The sequence below is a fragment of the Petaurus breviceps genome, unplaced genomic scaffold (assembly GCF_028583685.1).
Source record: "Petaurus breviceps papuanus isolate PSGF00001 unplaced genomic scaffold, PetGlider_PUasm1.0 227, whole genome shotgun sequence".
NCBI lineage: Eukaryota > Metazoa > Chordata > Mammalia > Diprotodontia > Petauridae > Petaurus > Petaurus breviceps.
Window position 1 is genome coordinate 4,493,778 of NW_027185896.1, and position 19,597 is coordinate 4,513,374.

Below are 19,597 nucleotides of genomic sequence, written 5' to 3' on the forward strand. Positions count from 1 at the left end.
CACACAGAATGCTCTTAACAAACACTTAGTGATGATTGAGAAAGGGCTCATATTCATCAACAATGGAACATAGTTTAGTGCCCAATTGAACACGATAAATCTCTAAGTGATGGTTAAAGAAATTCAGAGAAGTAAAAGAACCTTATAGATAGTAATACTCAAGCTTCAAGGATGAGCTATCTTTTGTTTGGAGCCTTTGAGGAAGTCAGAGAAGTCGGTAAAGGGATGTATAGCATGAGCAGGAGAGACAACAGGAACAGTGTGAGAGTGTGTGTGTGTGTGTGTGTGTGTGTGTGTGTGTGTGTGTGAACACAGGTGGATTTGAAGGGAGGGGCTAAGATAAAGTTCTAAAAGAATGTGGACAAAGGGAGGAAGCTCCTCCTCTAAAAATACCCTATTCAGAATTTCAGTGTTTAAAGAGCAAACAAAAAACTCAATCACAATTTATCAGTACTAAGTCCTTTTGAAATCACCATTTTATAGTCAAAGGTAAAGTGAAAACAACACTCCAGTTTTTTATAGAGTCCTGGAATTTGGAGAAAAAAATAGGTCAGAAATCTTGGGCTTCCTAAAAATTTCAAAAGGGCCCCTTGTTTTTACCTCACTCAACAAAAGATAGGGGATATTCTCTCTTGATCTTGTACTGACTCTACATTTCCTTCTAGATGGAAAAAATTGAAGTCGGAATGGTAAAAAAATAAGATTAGATTGGTATCTTCCACCATATGCTATAACAATTCTAAATGATTAAGAGATCTAATTAAAGAACACCACACCATAAAAAACAAATTGGGAAAGATCTGATAATCGAACCCAGAAACACAAAACAAGACACCCAACTTTCACAGTATAAAATTTTGTAAAATATCTTTTGTATGAACAAAATCAATACAACCAGAATAAACAGAGTGAAAAGATAAAATTGAGTGGGAAAAAAATCTTCACATTAAAAGTCTTGGAAAAAAGCCTGACATTCAAGTTACATAAGTAGTTCACATAAATATGAGACTGAGACATTCCCCAATAGATTAGCTGTCAAAGGATACAAAATTTTGAAAAGAAGAATTGTAAACTATTCATGATCATATGAAAAAAATGTTCCAAATCACTAAGAATAAGAGAAATGTAAATTAAAACAACTCTGAGATTTCACTTCACTCTAACAAGCTGGCAAAGATGACTCTTGATGGAGCTGAGTTAGTCCAAGCATTTTGAAAAACAATTTATTACAATGCAGGAAAACTCACTAAATTGTTCACATCTTTTGATCCAGTGATCTCCCTCCTTGGTGGCATCCCCAATGAGCTCAAGGATAGAAATATCCCATGTATAATGAAACAGTCCATCTAGAACTTTTTTCTGATGGCAAAAAGTAGAAACACAGTGAATGCCCACCAAGTGAACTGAAGTTGTACTTAAATTTTTATCACCCAGTCCAGTCTGTGGACAGAGACATCTACTGGCAAGGATAAGAATGTGAGACAGATAATGGACACCTTGAGAAAGGAGGGAGACTGATCTGAGGGCTAGTAGATAATGTATTTAGAAAATTTAGCTGAAATGTTTTTGGTATATAGATAAATTTATTTCCCTCCCTAACAACACTGTATTTATTGTAGTGTGTATGTGTATAGGAAAATTCCCAATTCCCAATATATTCTAGTGAAGAAACAAATCACATAGGTATAGATAGATAGACATAAATATCTATCTATGTCTATATGACTTGTTTCCTCCTCAGAATGTAAGAGTAAGGATTGTCCCATTCTTTGTATACAAATACAAATCCCCAGTTCCTAGCACACATACATGGTACATAGCTTGGCATACAGCTTTTTAATTAAAAAATGCCTTTTTGTTTTTATACCACAGACATTTCCCCTTAGCTAGTCCCATCTCTAAGCCCAACTGAACCTTTCCTTGTAACAAAGAAAAACAATAAATAATATATTTTAAACAACCATAGCTATGTCTAGTAATCTTTAAATAGGTGATAAATTAGCAGACCTGAGCTTCTTTGATGTCTGGCTTGGTCTTTCAGTACTCTATAAGCATGGCTATGTCTATAGGCATGTGAGTTTGAATTCTCATAGTGCTTGGACAAGAACCCATGGGGGCTACTGTGAACTGGATTTGTTTTTAAAAACAAACAGTCAAGGTTTAAAGAGCAATTTAAGGTTAGCAAAGCACTTTTCTTGTTACAGCCTTTGATTCTCAATAACAGCAAAGTGAGGCAGGTGCTATTTTTATCACCTTTTTTCCAGTTGAGGAAACTAAGGCTGAGAGAAAGTGATTTGCCCAGTCACAAATATCTAGTAATTGTCTAGGGTGGGATTTGAAGTCAGTTTTCCCTAATTCCATATCCACCTATGCTCTCATGAATGAAGAAAAACCTGACTGTCCCAAAGGGAAAATACTGTACCGAGTCTAAAATCTTAATAATTTCACTTGAGTCATTTCCCCAGTAGATAACTCATCAAAGGACGTGAAAGTTTTCAAAAGAAGTTAGTTTCAAAAGAATTATAGGGGCAGCCAGGTGGCTCAGCAAGTAAGAGCACCAGCCCCAGTGTTGGGATGACCTGGGGATCGAATCCGGGCTCAGATACTTAGCACCACACCCAGAAATAACTGGCCATGTAACCTTGAGCAAGTTACTTAACCCCAATTGCTTAAAAAAAAAATTATAAACCACCTGTGACTGTATGAAAAGATGCCCTAAGTCACTAATAATAAGGAAATGCAAATTAAAATAACTTTGAGGTTTCCCCTCACTCTCATCAAACTGACAAAAATGACTCTCCAACTACTGTGGAAAGCAATGACAGCTAGGTGGCACCACAGTGCACGGAGCACCAGGCCTGGAGTCAGGAAGAGCTGACACTTTCTAACTGTGGGACCCTGGGCCAGGCATGTCTCAGTCCCTTATCTATCCACCTCCCAGGCTGTAGTGAATATAAAATGATATAATAATTGTGAAGTGCTTTACAAACTTTGAAGCACTATGTAAAAACGTGCTATTATGGTCTGAATGCCCTTCCTGGGGTTATTTTAGTAATTTTTCAGCCTACCAAGTTTATATATCTCCCCTTCTCTCCCAGTCTCCCACATCACCTCCCCCTACACAGGAAAGCAGGGCTGCCCAGACACCCTGTAATCTTTTTGCTCCTGGTAGGCAAATCCTTCTTGCTTTACATCCCAAGCCTCTGGAAGCAATAATCAAAACAATCCTACCACTGTTGCCAGAATGGAGGTGATAATCATCTGTCTCCCAGCCTTCTTCACAAACCCTGTGTCTATTCAGGTGACAACCCTATTATTATTATTTGCTGCTATTAGATATAAGCTCTTCAAGAGGAAAACCTATGTAATATTTGTGTCTGCATCTCCACTGCCTGGAACATATTAGGTGCTTAATATGTGCTCCTCATGCATTCCTTCATTCATCTCAAATTTTTGCCTTGGCTAAATGAAACCCAACAGACTAAGTGTTCCATTAAGAATGCTGATAAAGTGGTCCCATTTCTCTTCTGCTAGTGTCTTCTATTCTCCAAACCAGAGACCATGCATAGAGGGTTAGGCTAAGTAAGGGCTAAGACAGGTGGTTTCTTTATGAGGGTCTGAATGGGAAGAGGGAAGACTCATTTAAAAATAGTAAAAAACCGGACACAATGAAAACTCCATAAGGTCCCACCCAGCCTGCGAAGAATCCAAACGGTCGTTCTCAGCCCCCACAGATATTCCTCCTAATTCAGCTACCTACCGCTGTGCAGGGACAGTTGGCGTGTGGGCGTAGAGGCCCCATCAAATATTGCTCGGTCTAAGAAGTCTATGGTGGACTCTGTGTAAACAATTTGGAAGACTTGGCTGAGCAGGGAGCAGAGTTCTTCTGCAGCCACCTGGAAACAAGGCAGTGACAGTTATTTCAACTGGCTTCTTCCCCAAACATCACCCCCTTCCTGACCCCTCTACCGTGACATGGGCAATACCACATGCAAACAATGTGTGGGCGACATCTGCTCTGCTTTCAGGAGGAATCCAAACACCATTTGGATTTTATCATGGCCTTGCCCAACAACCCCAGGGCTTCTCCTCACATGCCTTCTCTGTTCCAGCCAAGCTGATATGCTTACTGTCCTCCGAACACATCTTACTTATCTTACCTTCACACGTTTTGTTCAGAATCCCTGGAAGCCTTTCCTCTCCTCCAAATCCCGCTCACCAATACGTTGCAGCAACTCTGTTACTTCCTGGATTAAGCCTTCCCAAAGTGGGCTCTAGGCTCACATCGATTATACTCTATCCAATAATTCTCTGATTAATCTGTTTTGTGATAGCTCATCTATTAGTGTCTTAAGCTGTTTAAAATCTTTTATTTAATTATTTATTTAATTTTTAATTATATTAATTAATTAATATATTATATTAATATATATAAATATATAAATATATATTTATTATATATTATATATATAATATATATTATTTATTATATATATAATATATATAAATATATTAATATATAAATATATAATTATATTAATTAATTAATTTTAATTATATTAATTAATATATTTATTTAATTTCACACTTTTCACATTTTTATGTCTCATTGACTCTCCTAGACTGCTAACTCCCTCAGGTTGAAGATCATGCTTTATACTTGTTTTGCATTTTCCACAGTGCCCAGGACTTGTTAATGAATATGTCCTGATTTGATTTTATTCTTCATCAAAAACCCTAGCTTTTAGTTGTTTTGTTAGATTATTCAGGCTTTGGCTACTAGCAGGGGGTCACTAAGAGTAGGAGCTAGTCATACGTCACCTTAGACTTAAGAATTGAGACTGAATTTCTCCCTGCATCATGGAGGTCAAACCTTGAGTCATGAAGTTTAAAGCAAGGGGGTTGGTTTGGTCAAGAACTATCCTCTCCTCAAAACAACAACCCTGGTGGTCAACTACTCATCACATCACCACCTTAAATTTTTTTTTTTGCTTTTTGGAGGGCAATTGGGGTTAAGTGACTTGCCCAAAGTGACACGGCTAGTAAGTGTGTCAAGTGTCTGAGGTCTAATTTGAACTCAGGTCCTCCTGACTCCAGGGCCGGTGACATAACCACCTTATTGACAGAGTAATTTTGACATCTGCAAAGCACTTTAATATTCTCCCATTTGTTCTTTGCAACAACCCAGTTTCAGAGAGCGAGGGTAGCTATTCTCCTGCTCCCTTTTCCACCTCTGCCTCATCCTCTCCCACTCTTTTATAGATATGGAAATGAAAGAATGGAGTGCTTTAGTGACTTGTTTACAGTCAGGTAGTTGTGGGCATCAGAATTTAGATTTCTAGACTTCCAGCCTTTTCCTACTACATCATTGGGAAAAGAAGAAGAAAAAGGGGATTAAAAAATAAAAATAAGAAAAAAAGGGGGGAAACATAAAAGTCACAAGGGGGCAAAATGGATTTAGGTTTTCAGAAAAAAATGATATGGCATTTCCTTATCCCATGGTCTGCCAGGAAAGTCACTGTCTAAATGCAGACCTTCCTAAATAAAGCTCCTTTTCCCAAGACAAGTCATGATTTTACATATTCGCCCCTTTTAATGAACTTATTGAAAACTACAGCCTGAAGTGAATATGTGATGTGATCAAATGACCCTCTGGAGATGGCAGCCTGGTTCTCTGGCCCACAGAATTACAAAAGACACTGATCTGACAGAGGAATAAAAAGAACAGTAAAGTGCTAGACTTAGTTCAGGCCACAGAGGAAAGAGACCAAGTGAGCTTCTGGTTCCCTCCCATCTTACTTTGTTCTCTGTAGCCAGGATTACCAAGCAGCACGCTTCCACAGGTACCACTCCGCTTTCAGACAGGGAGCCCGAGGTGAGGGTTTTGGAGCCTTCTGCACACAGGCTCTGGCTGGGGGAGATTCCAGGGTCCTGAGCTGAGAAGACACAAATAATCTATGATTAATGAAACCAAAAGGGGGAGGAAAAAGACTAAGCACTATTCCTGAGAAAGAAGAGTAGAGTGGAACTCATATCTAGAACTAGGTTCTGAGGCCTCAGGATCACTAACTACAAAACCAATACAAAATTTGCCTGTCTTTGAGGAGCTTAAATTCTAATGGAAGATACCATATATTCATAGAACAAATAAATGAGTACATGATACATACAAAATAGAGACAAGGATATAGGAGAGTACTAACAATAGAGGGAATGGATCTACACTTCTTGAAGGAGGTAAGCCAAGTTCTCAAGGGAGCTACAAATTCCAAGAGGCAGAAGAGAGGAGAGAGAACATTCCAGACATGGAGAATAGCCCATGAAAAGGTATGGGGATTGTATTGAGGAGGACAAAAAGCAGAAACATTGCATACAGTGAGGGGGAATAACCTGTCATCCACCTGAAGAGACAACCTACAGCAGTGACAACAAACTCAAACAGAGACGGAGAGAGGGTGAGGAACTGAACCAACCAGACAGAAGGATCCCATGGGTACACACTAACTTAGAAAACTTATATTAACATGATCTACCTTCTACTGCATTTTTATTTACTTTGCTAAACATTATCCAGTTACATTTTAATCTGATTTGGGCTGTGAGCACAGGCAGACTGCATGTCTAACACCTTTGGTGTAGAGCTAGATTGTGAGGAACTTTATATGACAGAGGAATTTGCATTTTATTTTGCAGGCAGTAGAAAATTCAGTGAAGTTTCCTGAAAAGGGGAGTGATTTCTCATCTATAATAATAGTAACTACTTCATAACATTTTTGAGAGGCTCAAGTGAGATGTCTGTAAAGTGCTTTGCAAACTTTAAAACATTATATAATTACTAGTAGTTATCATTATTGATGAGCAGTGGACACAGGGGAGCAATCCAATTCAATTAAACAAACATTTATTACGTGCCCGCTGCACAAGGAACTATGCTAGATGCTACAGACACAAAAGCAAAAAGGAAATGGTCCTTGCCCTCAAGGAGCTTACATTTTATCAGAAACAAGACCAACGATGCTGTCAGTCTGAACCAAGAGCACGAATTAAACACCAGAAAAGAGTTTATTATTCTTAGAAGCTCAAGTAGAACCAACAGAGAAGCAGTGATGGAACTAGGAAGCGAGCCAGAACCAAGGATTCCTAAATTCAAAGTTGCCTAGATTTAGACAAAGTAGGGTCAATTCCCCCACCTTAAAAAAAAAAAAAAACCTCCAAGTTGCCAACCTGGACCAAAAGGTAGAAGAAGCAAGGAAAGCAAATCACTATTCTGGATTTGATTCTTACTGACAAAGATCTTGGTGTTAAATTGATAATGCTGGGAACTTTGGAGGCAAGCTCTTTTTCTTTCTTTCTCTAGAAGGGCTGATAATGAAGGAGAAAAAAAGCAGGGGACCAGTCTGATAGGTACCCTGGATTCTGAGAGAACAAATTTCAAAGAATTCAGAAGATGGGTAGATAAGGTCCTATGGACTAAAATTCAATACAGGAAGTTAGCCCAGAAGAGACAGGAAGTTCTTGAGAATGAACCTCTGAAGATATTGAGAATTATTCCAAATGAGGAAGAAAAGGAGGAGCTGTCTGAAGAGATCAATTAAAAAAACAAAGAGAAGATGGAAGCAAGGGCAGGTTGTAGAGAATCCATACAAAACTGTGACACAAACCTGTAAGATTTGTGGGAGGAACACTAAAGCTCGGCAGGAACTGAAGTTGTCCAGAAATGTGAAGGACGACAAAACAAAGGATTTAAAAAACTCATATTGGGTAAAAGAAGAGACTCAAGGAAGAGGTTGGTCTTGTGCTTGGGATGAATCATGTAATAACAAAGTTGTTGTTTTTTTTTTTAAAGCAATTGGGGTTAAGTAACTTGCTCAAGGTTACACAGACAGTTTTTTTGTGTGGGTGTTAAGTATCTGAGGCCGGAACTTATCCCGGATCCTCCTGACTCTGGGCCAGTGCTCTTACTCACTGCGCCACCTAGCTGCCCCAATAACAAAGTTTTTTAAAAGGCAAAAAGTACCCAACTCTTATTTTGTAAAATAATATTATATAAATGGCCAATAAGGTATCTGAACCTAAAGGTAAGTCAAGAGAAAGGAAGGGAGCACCTAGCTGCCTCTGATGATTTCATAAGACCCAAACTTCACTCCAGGGGACTCAGAGTCAGGCAGCATCAATGACCTCTGAAAGAAGTACTGCAGACCAAAATCAAGTCTAAATGGGTGCATGATCTAGGTATAAAGGTTGATACTATAAGCAGTCTCCTAAAACAAGGAATAGTTTACCTGTCAGACTTGTGGAGAGGGAAAGACTTTATGACTAAACAAGAATTAGAGAACATTATAAAATGTAAAATGGATAATTCTGACTACATGAAATTGAAAAGCTTCTGTACAAACAAAGCCAATGTAACCAAGATTAAGAGGGAGGTGGGAAATTGGGAAAGAATCTTTACAACCTATGTCTCTGACAAAGTACTAATTTCTAAAATATACAGAGAATTGAGTCAAATTTACAAGAACACAAGTCATTCCCCAATTGATAAATGGTCAAAGGACATGAACAGGCAATTTTCAGAGAAAGAAATTAAAGATATCTATAAGCACATGAAGAAATGCTCTAAATCACTATTGATTAGAGAAATGCAAATTAAAACAACTCTGAGGTACCACATCTCACCAGTCAGATTGGCTAAGATGACAAAACAGGAAAATGATAAATGCTGGAGAGGATGTGGGCAAATTGGAACACTAATGCATTGCTGGTGGAGTTGTGAACTGATCCAGCCTTTCTGGAGAGCAATCTGGAATTATGCCCAAAGGGCTATAAATACTTTCATATCCTTTGACCCAGCAATACCACTCCTAGAGTTATATCCCAAAGAGATCATAGAAGTGGGAAGAAGACCCATATGTACAAAAATGTTTATAGTAGCTCTTTTTGTGGTGACAAAGAATTGCAAATTAAGGGGGTGCCCATCAATTGGGGAATGGCTGAACAAGTTGTGGTATATGCATGTTATGGAATACCATTGTGCTATAAGAAACGAGGAGCAGACGGTCTTCATGTTTACCTGGAGAGGCTTATACAAACTGATGCTGAGTGAGAAGAGCAGAACCAGGAGAAATTTGTACACAATTACAGACACAACGTATGTGTGATGACCAACTTTGATAGACTGGACTCTTCTCAGCAATGCAGTGATATGTCAATCCCAAAAGACTCATGATGGAGAGAAATATGTACATCCAGAGAAAGAATTAGAAAGAACTGAGTTTATATCCAGATTGGAGCAAAATACCTGATCTTTTTCCTTTTCTTGTTTGGCTTTATGTCCTCTTTACCATTTTTCATTCCATCTGATACAATCCGTCTTTATAACCTGACTAATGTATAATGTGAAAGTATTTACAGATTCTATACTTGACTATATGCTGCCTGGGGGGGAAGGGAGGGAGGGGGACAAAATGTGAAACTCAAGGAATTGTGGAATTGAATCCTGTAAACTAAAAGTAAACAAACAAATTAATTTAAAATAAAATTAAAAAAAAGAAGTACTGCAAGACTGAAAAAGGGCAAATGTTTTCTTAATTTTCTAGAAGGAGAATCTGAAAAATAAACACCAATAACTTGACTTAGATTCCTGCAAAATTCTAAAAAACAAAGGATGGTAATTGAACATTTAAAAATAGAAGAGGGAATCAGTAAAAGTCAACTTGCAAAAGGTTCCTCAAGGGTAGGTCATGAAAGACTAACCTCATTTCCTTTTTGAGAGAGTTATTACACTAGGATATTAGGGGAATGCTGTAGAAAGAGTACCTAGACTTTAGCAAATAATTTGACAAAGTTTAATGTGCTGAGGAAAAGATGAATAGGTATGGTCTAGACAAAGGTATAATTAAGTGAATTTGGAACTGGTTAAATGGTAGTTAGGTGGTGAAGTGTATATAGTGTCAGGCCTGGAGTCAGGAAGACCCGAGTTCAACTCTGGCCTGAGATACTTACTAGATATGTGACCCTGGGCAAGTCACTTAACCCTGTTGCCTCAGTTTCTTCATCTGTAAAAATGAGCTGGAGAAGTAAATGACAAACCCTTTATTATCTTTGCCAAGAAAACCCCAAATGGGGTCATAAAGAGTAAGACATGACTGAACAAGAAGAATGGCTGGACCTAAAGAATGATCACTAATCATTTGATATCAGTTTGGAAGGAGTACTTTAGGGATGTGTGCCCTGTGTCATTCAACATTTTTATACATCATCTGAATAAGGGCACAGATGGTATGCTTATCAAATATTCATACAGAATAAATCTGGGAGGGACAGTTTACACATTGGATGGTAAAGTTGGGAAGCAAAAGTATCTCAACAAGATTTAACATTGGGCCAAATCTAGTAAGATGAAACTTAATAAGGGTAAATATAAAATTTTACATCTGGCTTCAAAAAGTTGATTTTTCATGTATAATGAGGCTAGATAGCAGTTCATCTAGAAGAAGCTTGGGATTTTAGTGGATTGCAAATTCAATAAAAGCCAACAATGTGACATGGGAGGCAAAAAAATCTTAGGCAACATTAAAAGAGCCACATATTTCTGAAGCGGCAGCCAGGCTGCATGCAGCCCTAGTTGTGTGACAGCTGGAGTACTGTGTTTAGGTTTGGGTGCCACCTTTTAGGAAGGACACTGATGAAAAAGGAAGAAAGTGTCCAATTGAGAGAAATTTGGACAGTGAAGGGCCTTTGAGATCATGCCATGTGAGGAGGAATGGTTTAAGAAATTGGGGATATTTAGTCTGGACAAGATTTAGGGGGGATATGATGGCTGGCTTCAAGTATACGAAGGGCTATTATATGATATGGAAGGGGGGACTAGACTTATAATGCTTGGCCCCCAAGACACACTTAAGAACAAGGGTCAACATTTTAGGGGCAGATTTAAGATGGATATAAAAAACCCCACCCTACACTTCAAGTTATACAAAAGTGGAATAAGTTGTATCAATAGGGATTGCATTATAGGGTTTCAAGTAAAGGTTGGATGAGTACTTGTAGGATGTTTTAGAAGAGATTCTTTGTTCAGATATTGGCTGGTATACAAGGCCTCTTAGCCCCCTTCCCATTCTGAGATTCTGCTCCTCTTTCACAATCTCTTGCTGGATCATTGTCTGTCTCTGTCCTGGGCCCCTTTCTCTTTCTACTCTCACACTTGGTGAATTCATCAGCTCTCACAGGTTTAATGATCATCTCTATAATGATGTCAGAAGAGATAGCATGGGATAGTGTATACATATATATATATACATAGCTGGTTTCAGAGCCATGAAAATCTGGATTAAAGTCCTACCTCTGATACAAGCTACCTGTGTGACCTTGGGCAAGTTACTTAACCCCAATTGCTTAGGGGTGGCCAGGTGGGGCCAGCGAGTAAGAGCACCAGCCCCAGTGTCGAGGTGACCTGGGATCGAATCCAGACTCAGATACTTAGCACCACACCCAGAAATAACTGGCCATGTAACCTTGAGCAAGTTACTTAACCCCAACTGCTTTAAAAAAAAAATTCTCCATTTAGGGGGCGGCCAGGTGGTGCAGTGAGTAAGAGCACCGGCCCGAGTCGGGATGACCTGGGATCGAATCCGGGCTCTGATACTTAGCACCACACCCAGAAATAACTGGCCGTGTAACCTTAAGCAAGTTACTTAACCCCAATTGCTTAAAAAAAAAAAAAAGAGCTCCTGGGCCACCTTTAAGGTAAAATTTTTCCTGGTTCTCTCAGGGCTTGTGCTGCACTTTCCTCAAAGTTACCTTGAATATGCTTTGTATATATCTATATATGCATGTTATCATCCCCATTGGAATGCAAGTCTTTGGAGGGCACCTAGCAGAATGCCTGGCATTCAATAGTCTTGTTGACTGATGGATGAGGTTCTGCAACTTCCAATGCAGAAATTCTATTGTAGTTCTGTTGGCCTCATTAATCCTCATGCCTTAATAAAACAATTTTTGTAGAATTCAAGAATGCATTCCTATCAGTAACTTACTACAAGGGAGAAAGTCTCTGTCCTTGAGGCCAAAGTCAGACAATGATGGTGCTTTGTCATATATGTGTAATCATATAGTATAATGGTAAGGTGCATGTTAGTACAGTAACCAAAACTTAGTGAAGGAGCTTAAACCTGATCATAATCTCCACTTTTTTGTTGTCTCTTGTTCATCTGATATTGTCTAATGAAGACCTATACCTCACTTTCTCTTTCTTTTTTACCCCTTTATTTCTTTTTTTTTCATTTTTCAAATGCTTTATTAACTTCTGATTTACATCATTCATTTCCACCAGATTTTGAGTTACAAATTTTCTCCCCGTTTTTTCCCTGCCCACCACCCCAGAATAGCAGTCCCACAGGCTATCTCCTCCTCCAATCTGTTCTTTCCCATATCTTCTCCCATACCCCCTTTGACTTTTCCAGTAGGGCATGGTGGATCTCTATGCCCCAATGCCTGTATATCTTATTTCCCAATTACATGCAAAATAGTGTATATATATATATTTAAACATTTGATTTTGAAACTTTGAATTCCAGATTCATTCCCTTCCTCCCTTGTCACCCACCCTTACTGGGAAGGTAAGCAATTAGTATAGGTTGTACATGTGTAGCTAATGCAAAACATTGCCACAGTAGATATATTATAAAAGACTGACTATATTTCCTTCCCTCCTATCCCACCTTCCACTTGTTCTATTCTCTACTTTGATCCCGTCTCTTTTCAAAAGTGGGTGCTTCCAACTTCTCTCCCTCCTAGCCTTCACTCCCTTCCATCATCCCCCCTTTCATCCCCTTCCCCCCTACTCTCTCATAGGGTGAGATACCCTATTTAGTGTGTATGTCATTCCCTCCTCGAGCCAAATTCAATGAGAATAAGGTTGACCCATTCCCTTTTGCCTTCCTATTCTTCCCCTCCATTGTAACCATTCTCCCTTGCCTCTTCTATATGAGATAGTTTACCCCATTCTGTCTCTCCCCATCTCCTCTCATTATATTCCTCCCTCATCTCTTGATTTCACCTTTTAAGTATCATCCCTTCCTATTAAATTGGTCTTGTGCCTTCTATCTATGTATACCTGTAAACATATATACACACATTCACATATGTATTCATACGCAAGTATACCCTCCAATACACACACACACACACACATACACACATACATATTTCTATTCCCTTCAACTATTTTCATACTGAGAAAAGTTTTATAAGTTACAATTATCGTTTTTTCCATTAGGAATGTTAATAGTTCAACTTTGATAAGTTCCTTATGATTTCTTTTCCCTGTTTACCTTCTCATGCTTCTCTTGCTTCTTGTATCTGAATGTCAAATTTTCTATTCAACTCTGTTTTTTTTCATCAAGAATGCTTGAAAGTGGGGCGGCCAGGTAGCACAGCGAGTAAGAGCTCTGGCCCCAGTGTTGGGATGACCTGGGGATCAAATCCGGGCTCAGATACTTAGCACCACACCCAGAAATAATTGGCTGTGTAACCTTGAGCAAGTTACTTAACCCCGATTGCTTTAAAAAAAAGAATGCTTGAAAGTCCTCTATTCTACTGAATGACCATATTTTCCCTTGAAACATGATACTCAGGTTTGCTGGGTAGGTGATTCTTGGTTTTAATCCCAGCTCCTTTGACCTCCGGAATATCACATTCCAAGGCCTTCGATCCCTCAGTGTAGCCACCTTTATTCTTTAGGCAGTTTCTACTGATAGCTGAACATGTATGGCCAGGATTTTATCATTTGGTAATCTTCTTTAAGATGTGGTCTCCAAGAATATATAGTGTTTAAAAATGTGGAATAGTTCTATTGAGAGAGCGACAATAAAACTGAATAAAGGAAATTCCCTCACTGTTAAATGAAAAGCATTCCCTGGGGTCTATTACTGCAAAAAAGGATAGAATAAGGAGGGAGTTTTGGGGGCAAGTTAATGAAGGAGAAAGTGGGCCATCCTGTGCTGCAGAAGATATGATAAAAGCCAAGAACAAAAAGTGGATCTGATGCACAGAACAGAAAGGCCAAAACACAAGGTTACAATTTCTAGTGGCTTACTCCATAAACCATCCCAACTTTATCCTTATGGTTTAAAGACCACAATAGACACCATAGACTTCACCACAGACAGACCAATACATCAGGCTGGATTGTTCTCCTGTGACCATCTAAGCTAGTGATCTTACTACTCAAATAGTATGTCATGAGGTGACTTGTAACAAAAGCCCATGTGCCCCAAATGCAGAGTAAATTTCAAGTTTTAAAGAAAATAACTCAGGGACAGAACTATATATCACCCTAAACCTATAAGATAATCTTCCTTCTGCAGTGTACACTGGCACTGTTATGGTCTAATAAACTCACCAGTTTAAAGACACTCTGATAATAACCCTTTGGAAGGAAATCTACTTCAGGGGCAATCTCAGCCTTAAGTAAGAATTAACTGGTCCAGAAGCAGGGTCTAGTTAGTTCCAGCAACATAAATGTAGAACTTTGGATGAGCAAAGTATCACCTAAATCTTGATTAAGTATTACTTAATAAAGCTTCTTTCATCTTTAATGCTAATTGTATTCAAACAGCTTAGTGCCCAAGTTTACTATGTTTTAAGCACAGGATGAGATTAGTCAGTATCCCAGGATAGATGAATAAGGTTACTATCTTGGTAGCAATCTAAAATTTCACAGTTCTAACAAACCCTCAAAACAGAGCCATGAAAGCTGTCGATGTAGTTCTAACATTTTTTAAGTGTTAAGGTTTCATATGCCCATGAAAGAATAAAGAATAGTGGATGAAACAGGAGGTTTTTGCCCAAGGATCACCATTTAAACTTGGTTCTGAAAGTACCTGTTTTCAGCACTACTAGGTGCGATGAGTCATCCCGGATGTAAGAAACTGCTGCAATGTCATGGATGGGAACCCTGAGTATGATGTCTTCTCCATCTCTCCATACCAGCTTTATGTTGTAGGCAGATAGACTGATCACAGCATCATGTTCCTGGGTTAAGTGCCCAGGGAGCTGATGAGCCCTCTGAAAGAAAACCATAGGCCATCAGAAAATGGAGATTCTTCTGTCTTGGGTGTAGGCCAAAAAGTCTGAACTTCTTCTCTGAGGAAGAACTCTATGTTTAAGAGGTGACACTATAAATTCATGTGACTTGATCTTTTTCAGCAAATATATGAGAACTTCTTTTTTTGTTTGTTTTTTGCTTTTTTTTGGAGGGGGAAGGCAGGGCAATTGGGGTTAAGTGATTTGCCTAAGGTCACACAGCTAATAAGTGTTAAGTGTCTGAGGCTGGAATTGAACTCAGGTCCTCCTGACTCCAGGGCTGGGGCTCTATTCACTGGCTGCCCCTTACATGAGAAATTCTACATCCAAATCAGCTACATTCTTTTCAAAGTATTCCCCTGGGGTGGCAAAGGTGGTGCAGTGAATAGAGCCCCAGCCCTGGAGTCAAGAGGACCTGAGTTAAAATCCAGCCTCAGACACTTAACACAAAAATTAGCCATGTGACCATGGGCAAGTCACTTAACCCCAACTGCCCAACCTTCCCCCCTCCAAAAAGCAAAAAAAAAAAAAAGTATTCCCTTGAGGAAGCAATATCTTAAACCTAACAATACTGCTTGTTGTCAAAACATTTTTTTTTCACTTCTTTTTGACCTTATTATCTTGAGAGCCTGTGGCCATTTGCTTTTAATAATACTAATGAATATAATATCATCCATTAAAGGTAGATTTGATTTTTTGAAAAAGAAAAGTAATTTTGGACCAAGTCTAGTGAATAAGAAGATAACAGGGGTAGACAGTTATTGTTCTCAAATTTCTTATGGTCTTTTCCTTGGATCTCTCCCTTGAACTTATAACAGTCCATTCTTTATAAGTTATTTATACATATATGTCATTCCCCTTCATTACACTGAGGCCTCTGATAGCAGGCCTAGCAGTATATCTATTTTTGAATCTTCATTTCTTTGCACAGTGTCTTACATATGGCAGACACTAGAATGGTTGAATTGTTAGATCATTATATTGACCACAAAGAAAAGAAACTAATTTTCTCGTGTGCTTATTAAACTAGCACTGAGAACAATAATTAATGGCAGGATCCATGGTATGTGTGCTGCCTCCCAAAGTGGATATTTTCAAGCATAAAACTCATTTGGGAATGTAAGTTCTTTTGGGGGGGGGGCAGGGCAATTGGGGTTAAGTGACTTGCCCAAAGTCACATGGCTAGTTTTTGTGTTAAGTGTCTGAGGCTGGATTTGAACTCAGGTCCTCCTGACTCCAGGGCTGGTGCTCTATTCACTGAGCCACCTAGCCACCCCTAGGTATGTAAGTTCTAATGTATGTGGGCTTCTTTTCTTAGGGTCACATCAAGTATAACATACCTGGTATAATGAGGATGACATAAAAACTAGTGAGGATTCTTCCCAATACCTTTTGTGGGACAAGAGAGGAGGGGAGGTGGGGAACACCCAGAATGTTACAGATGGCCAACCCATCTCCTTAGGCCTAAAAATCCCCTTAAGGAAGGGGCCTAGTTACATTAGGCCTAAGTCACTAGTTACATACGCTTTGAGCTTCTGCTCTAAGATGAAATAAGCTGAGTTATAACCATTCCTATTGTGGCCAGTGGCCATCAAAGGACCATTCTCACCCCAAGCTTTCTTCTGCCCAGGGTGGGAAGGAAGAGTACATCAATTAAAAAAAAGAGCTGGGGGGGAGGGGGAGGAAGGAGAAAGAACTTGTTCAGATCTTGGAGGGTTGTTCTATTTGGTGATACATATGATGAACTTTGGCATCATTGCACAGCTTCAACTTGACCATAGTTAACTAGCATATCCATTGTGCAAATTATGTCTAAATCTTTTAAAATCTCTTCTGATCAAAATCTCCACTTTAGCAGTTAATGATGGCTTATTCTCAATGATTCTAAATTAGGTTATCCATCTTCCTCATACAAGGAGAAGCAAAGGACTAACATAGGCTTTAAGATTATAGTAAGATGGTACTCACCTTTGCATTATCTATGAAATGTAGAATTTCAGTCCGACTGGAGGGATTCAGGTATCCTGGGATTGATGTTAATTGGCCTAAATACTGTAACAAAAAAAGGAACTTCTTTTACTCCTTACTATATTAAGAACACATATAAAGACTCTCCTACAAGTAACTAAAAACAGAGCTTCTTAATGACACAAAAGTACAATTTAGTAGCAAAACAATAGTACAATTTGGTAATGGACAAAAGGGGAAAGAGAAGAATTTTCTCTCATTCAATGAATTAACAAAGCATTCCCATTCCTAGTACACCTAACAAAATTCTGTGTGAACAGTGGTTGTCTCCTTTACATTCCAAACTACATCTCAACATGCAATGACATCAAATGCTAGGGCAACATAACTCTCAAAACTCCACAAGTTTAACAGAATTTGTTTTACTGTAGGTTTCTTATAAAAGACAAAGACAGCCTTCCTATAAGTGATCCCCTAGGTCATTATAAGAGAACCTGATAGGTGGCACAGGAGATAGAGAGCTGGATCTGGAGTCAGGAAGACCTGAGTTCAAAGCTAGACACTAGCTGTGTGAACCTGGGCAAGTCATTTAACTTCTATCTACTTCAGTTTCTTCATCTGTGAAATAAGGATATCAGTATCACCTACCTTCCAGGGTTGTTGAGAGGATCAAATGAGATTATCTGTAAAGTGCTTGGCATAGTGGCTGGCACACAGTAGATGCCTAATACATGCTTTGAGCCCTTCCCTCTCCTGATAATTAAAGTATAATACAGGTCTATCCAATATAAGCCTGGTAAACTACCAAAGACACACAGCAATTTTAATGTAATGGTTATTAAGCACTGTAACAGCAAGCACTCTAGGATAACCAGGATGGCCTGCCAGCACAGGTTCTTTGATCTACTTTTCTAGGAAAGACTGCTCAAAAAGGCGTTAACAGTCCTCCTTTTAATGATATTCACTAGTTCAGGGGAAAGGCCAGCACCCTGAACATTAGAGAAAATACAAACAGAGAAATGAACATAAAGACCAAGAGACAGGGCCCCAACTGTCTGAACATAGCAATATTGCTAAACACTTTATATACATCACTGTATTGAGGGAGCACAGATATCTAAGCAGTCAGGGGGCTCTGAACATATGGCTACTCAGAGTCTCGACCAGGAAATCAAACAGTTCTTATCATAAGCAAACCCCCAAAGCAAAATACCAACTCAGAGTATATATACACTTCTCAGAGCCAGAAGGCATCACAACCCTTGTGACTCACTGTCTAATTAGGTTAGTACCAAAAGGTGTGAAAGCCTTCCTCTTAGCAAGCCTTCCTCTAAGCAAGCCTTCCTCTAAGCAAGCCTCCTCTTAGCAAGCTTCTCTTTAAGTTCCTCCCCCAATGGGCTCTATGTGATTCAGGATGTATTACAGGTGGGCACATAGGCCCATTAATAAGCAGGGAAGATCTTATATCTCATTAACCTTATAAGCACTTTTTGTTATGTGGTAAACATTAAGAAATTCACTATTTTTTATTAGTCTTAATGTATTTCAAGTTCATAAACAGAATTTAGTAATTACTACCAGATTCTAGACTACCATGCTTTTCTTGTACAAAAAAAAAAATTCCCTGTGTCTAGTACCCATCAATCTTTCTTTTTGTTATAAACTATTTAATAGACAAGGCCAGTGAAGTAGTTTATTTCTTTTTGGACACACCCACAGTGCGACCCCTGTGGCCTTTAGTCTTGGTGTGCTAGCCTCGGACCCGGAGACCCCAGAAATGCCGAAGCCCATGATGTGCCCGAATCTTCTTCAGTCGCTCCAGATCCTCACGAAGCTTATTGTCCAGACTGTTGGCCAGAATCTGTCTATATTTTACATCCTTTACATCCTTCTGTCTGTTAAGGAACCAGTCTGGAATCTTGTATTGCCAGGGATTCTGCATGATGGTGATCACACGCTCCACCTCATCTTCAGTGAGCTCACCAGCCCTCTTGGTGAGGTCAATGTCTGCTTTCCTCAGTACTACATGAGCATATCTTCAACATACACCCTTGATGGCTGTGATGGCAAAAGCTATTTTCCACCGTCCATCAATGTTGGTGTTGAGCACTCTCAAAATGTGCTGGAACTTCTCAGGGATTTTACAAGAGCTATGGCTGCAACAGCGGCGTGAGAGCCCATCAATCTTTCATTAACAATTTCTATTATATGCACTCTATACTTAACATTCGAGCATAATGCCATATTTCAATTCTATATCTCTACAGTTTGACGATATTTATATAGATGTTGTTCTAGAATGACCCTGGCCAGGGAGCTGACATTTACGTAGCACTTTAAGATTTGCAAAGTACCTTATATGCATTATCTTATTTGATGATGTGGGGGGAAGGGGTGTATTTTGAAAGCTGTTATGATAAAACACCAAAGTTAGTAACATTTCTTTAAAATCTGTATTGAATAAAGGTCCATTCAAAAATCAAAGTTGAAAAAAAAAAAACACAACCCACCAAACAAACGAATAGGCACACGCATCTCCTGCCCT

At 39.0% G+C, this 19,597-nt stretch overlaps 1 protein-coding gene across 1 annotated transcript in view; it reads right to left on the reverse strand.

Annotated features, from left to right (window-relative positions):
- Window positions 1-19,597, reverse strand: part of CCM2 (CCM2 scaffold protein) — a 129,369-nt gene that overhangs the window by 14,711 nt on the left and 95,061 nt on the right. The window contains exons 3-6 of the mRNA XM_069095476.1: window positions 17,053-17,136; window positions 14,883-15,066; window positions 5,800-5,936; window positions 3,761-3,896 (exon numbers count right to left, since the gene is read on the reverse strand). Of these exons, the coding sequence (XP_068951577.1) occupies window positions 3,761-3,896; window positions 5,800-5,936; window positions 14,883-15,066; window positions 17,053-17,136 (541 nt within the window). The remainder of the gene's footprint in view (window positions 1-3,760; window positions 3,897-5,799; window positions 5,937-14,882; window positions 15,067-17,052; window positions 17,137-19,597) is intronic.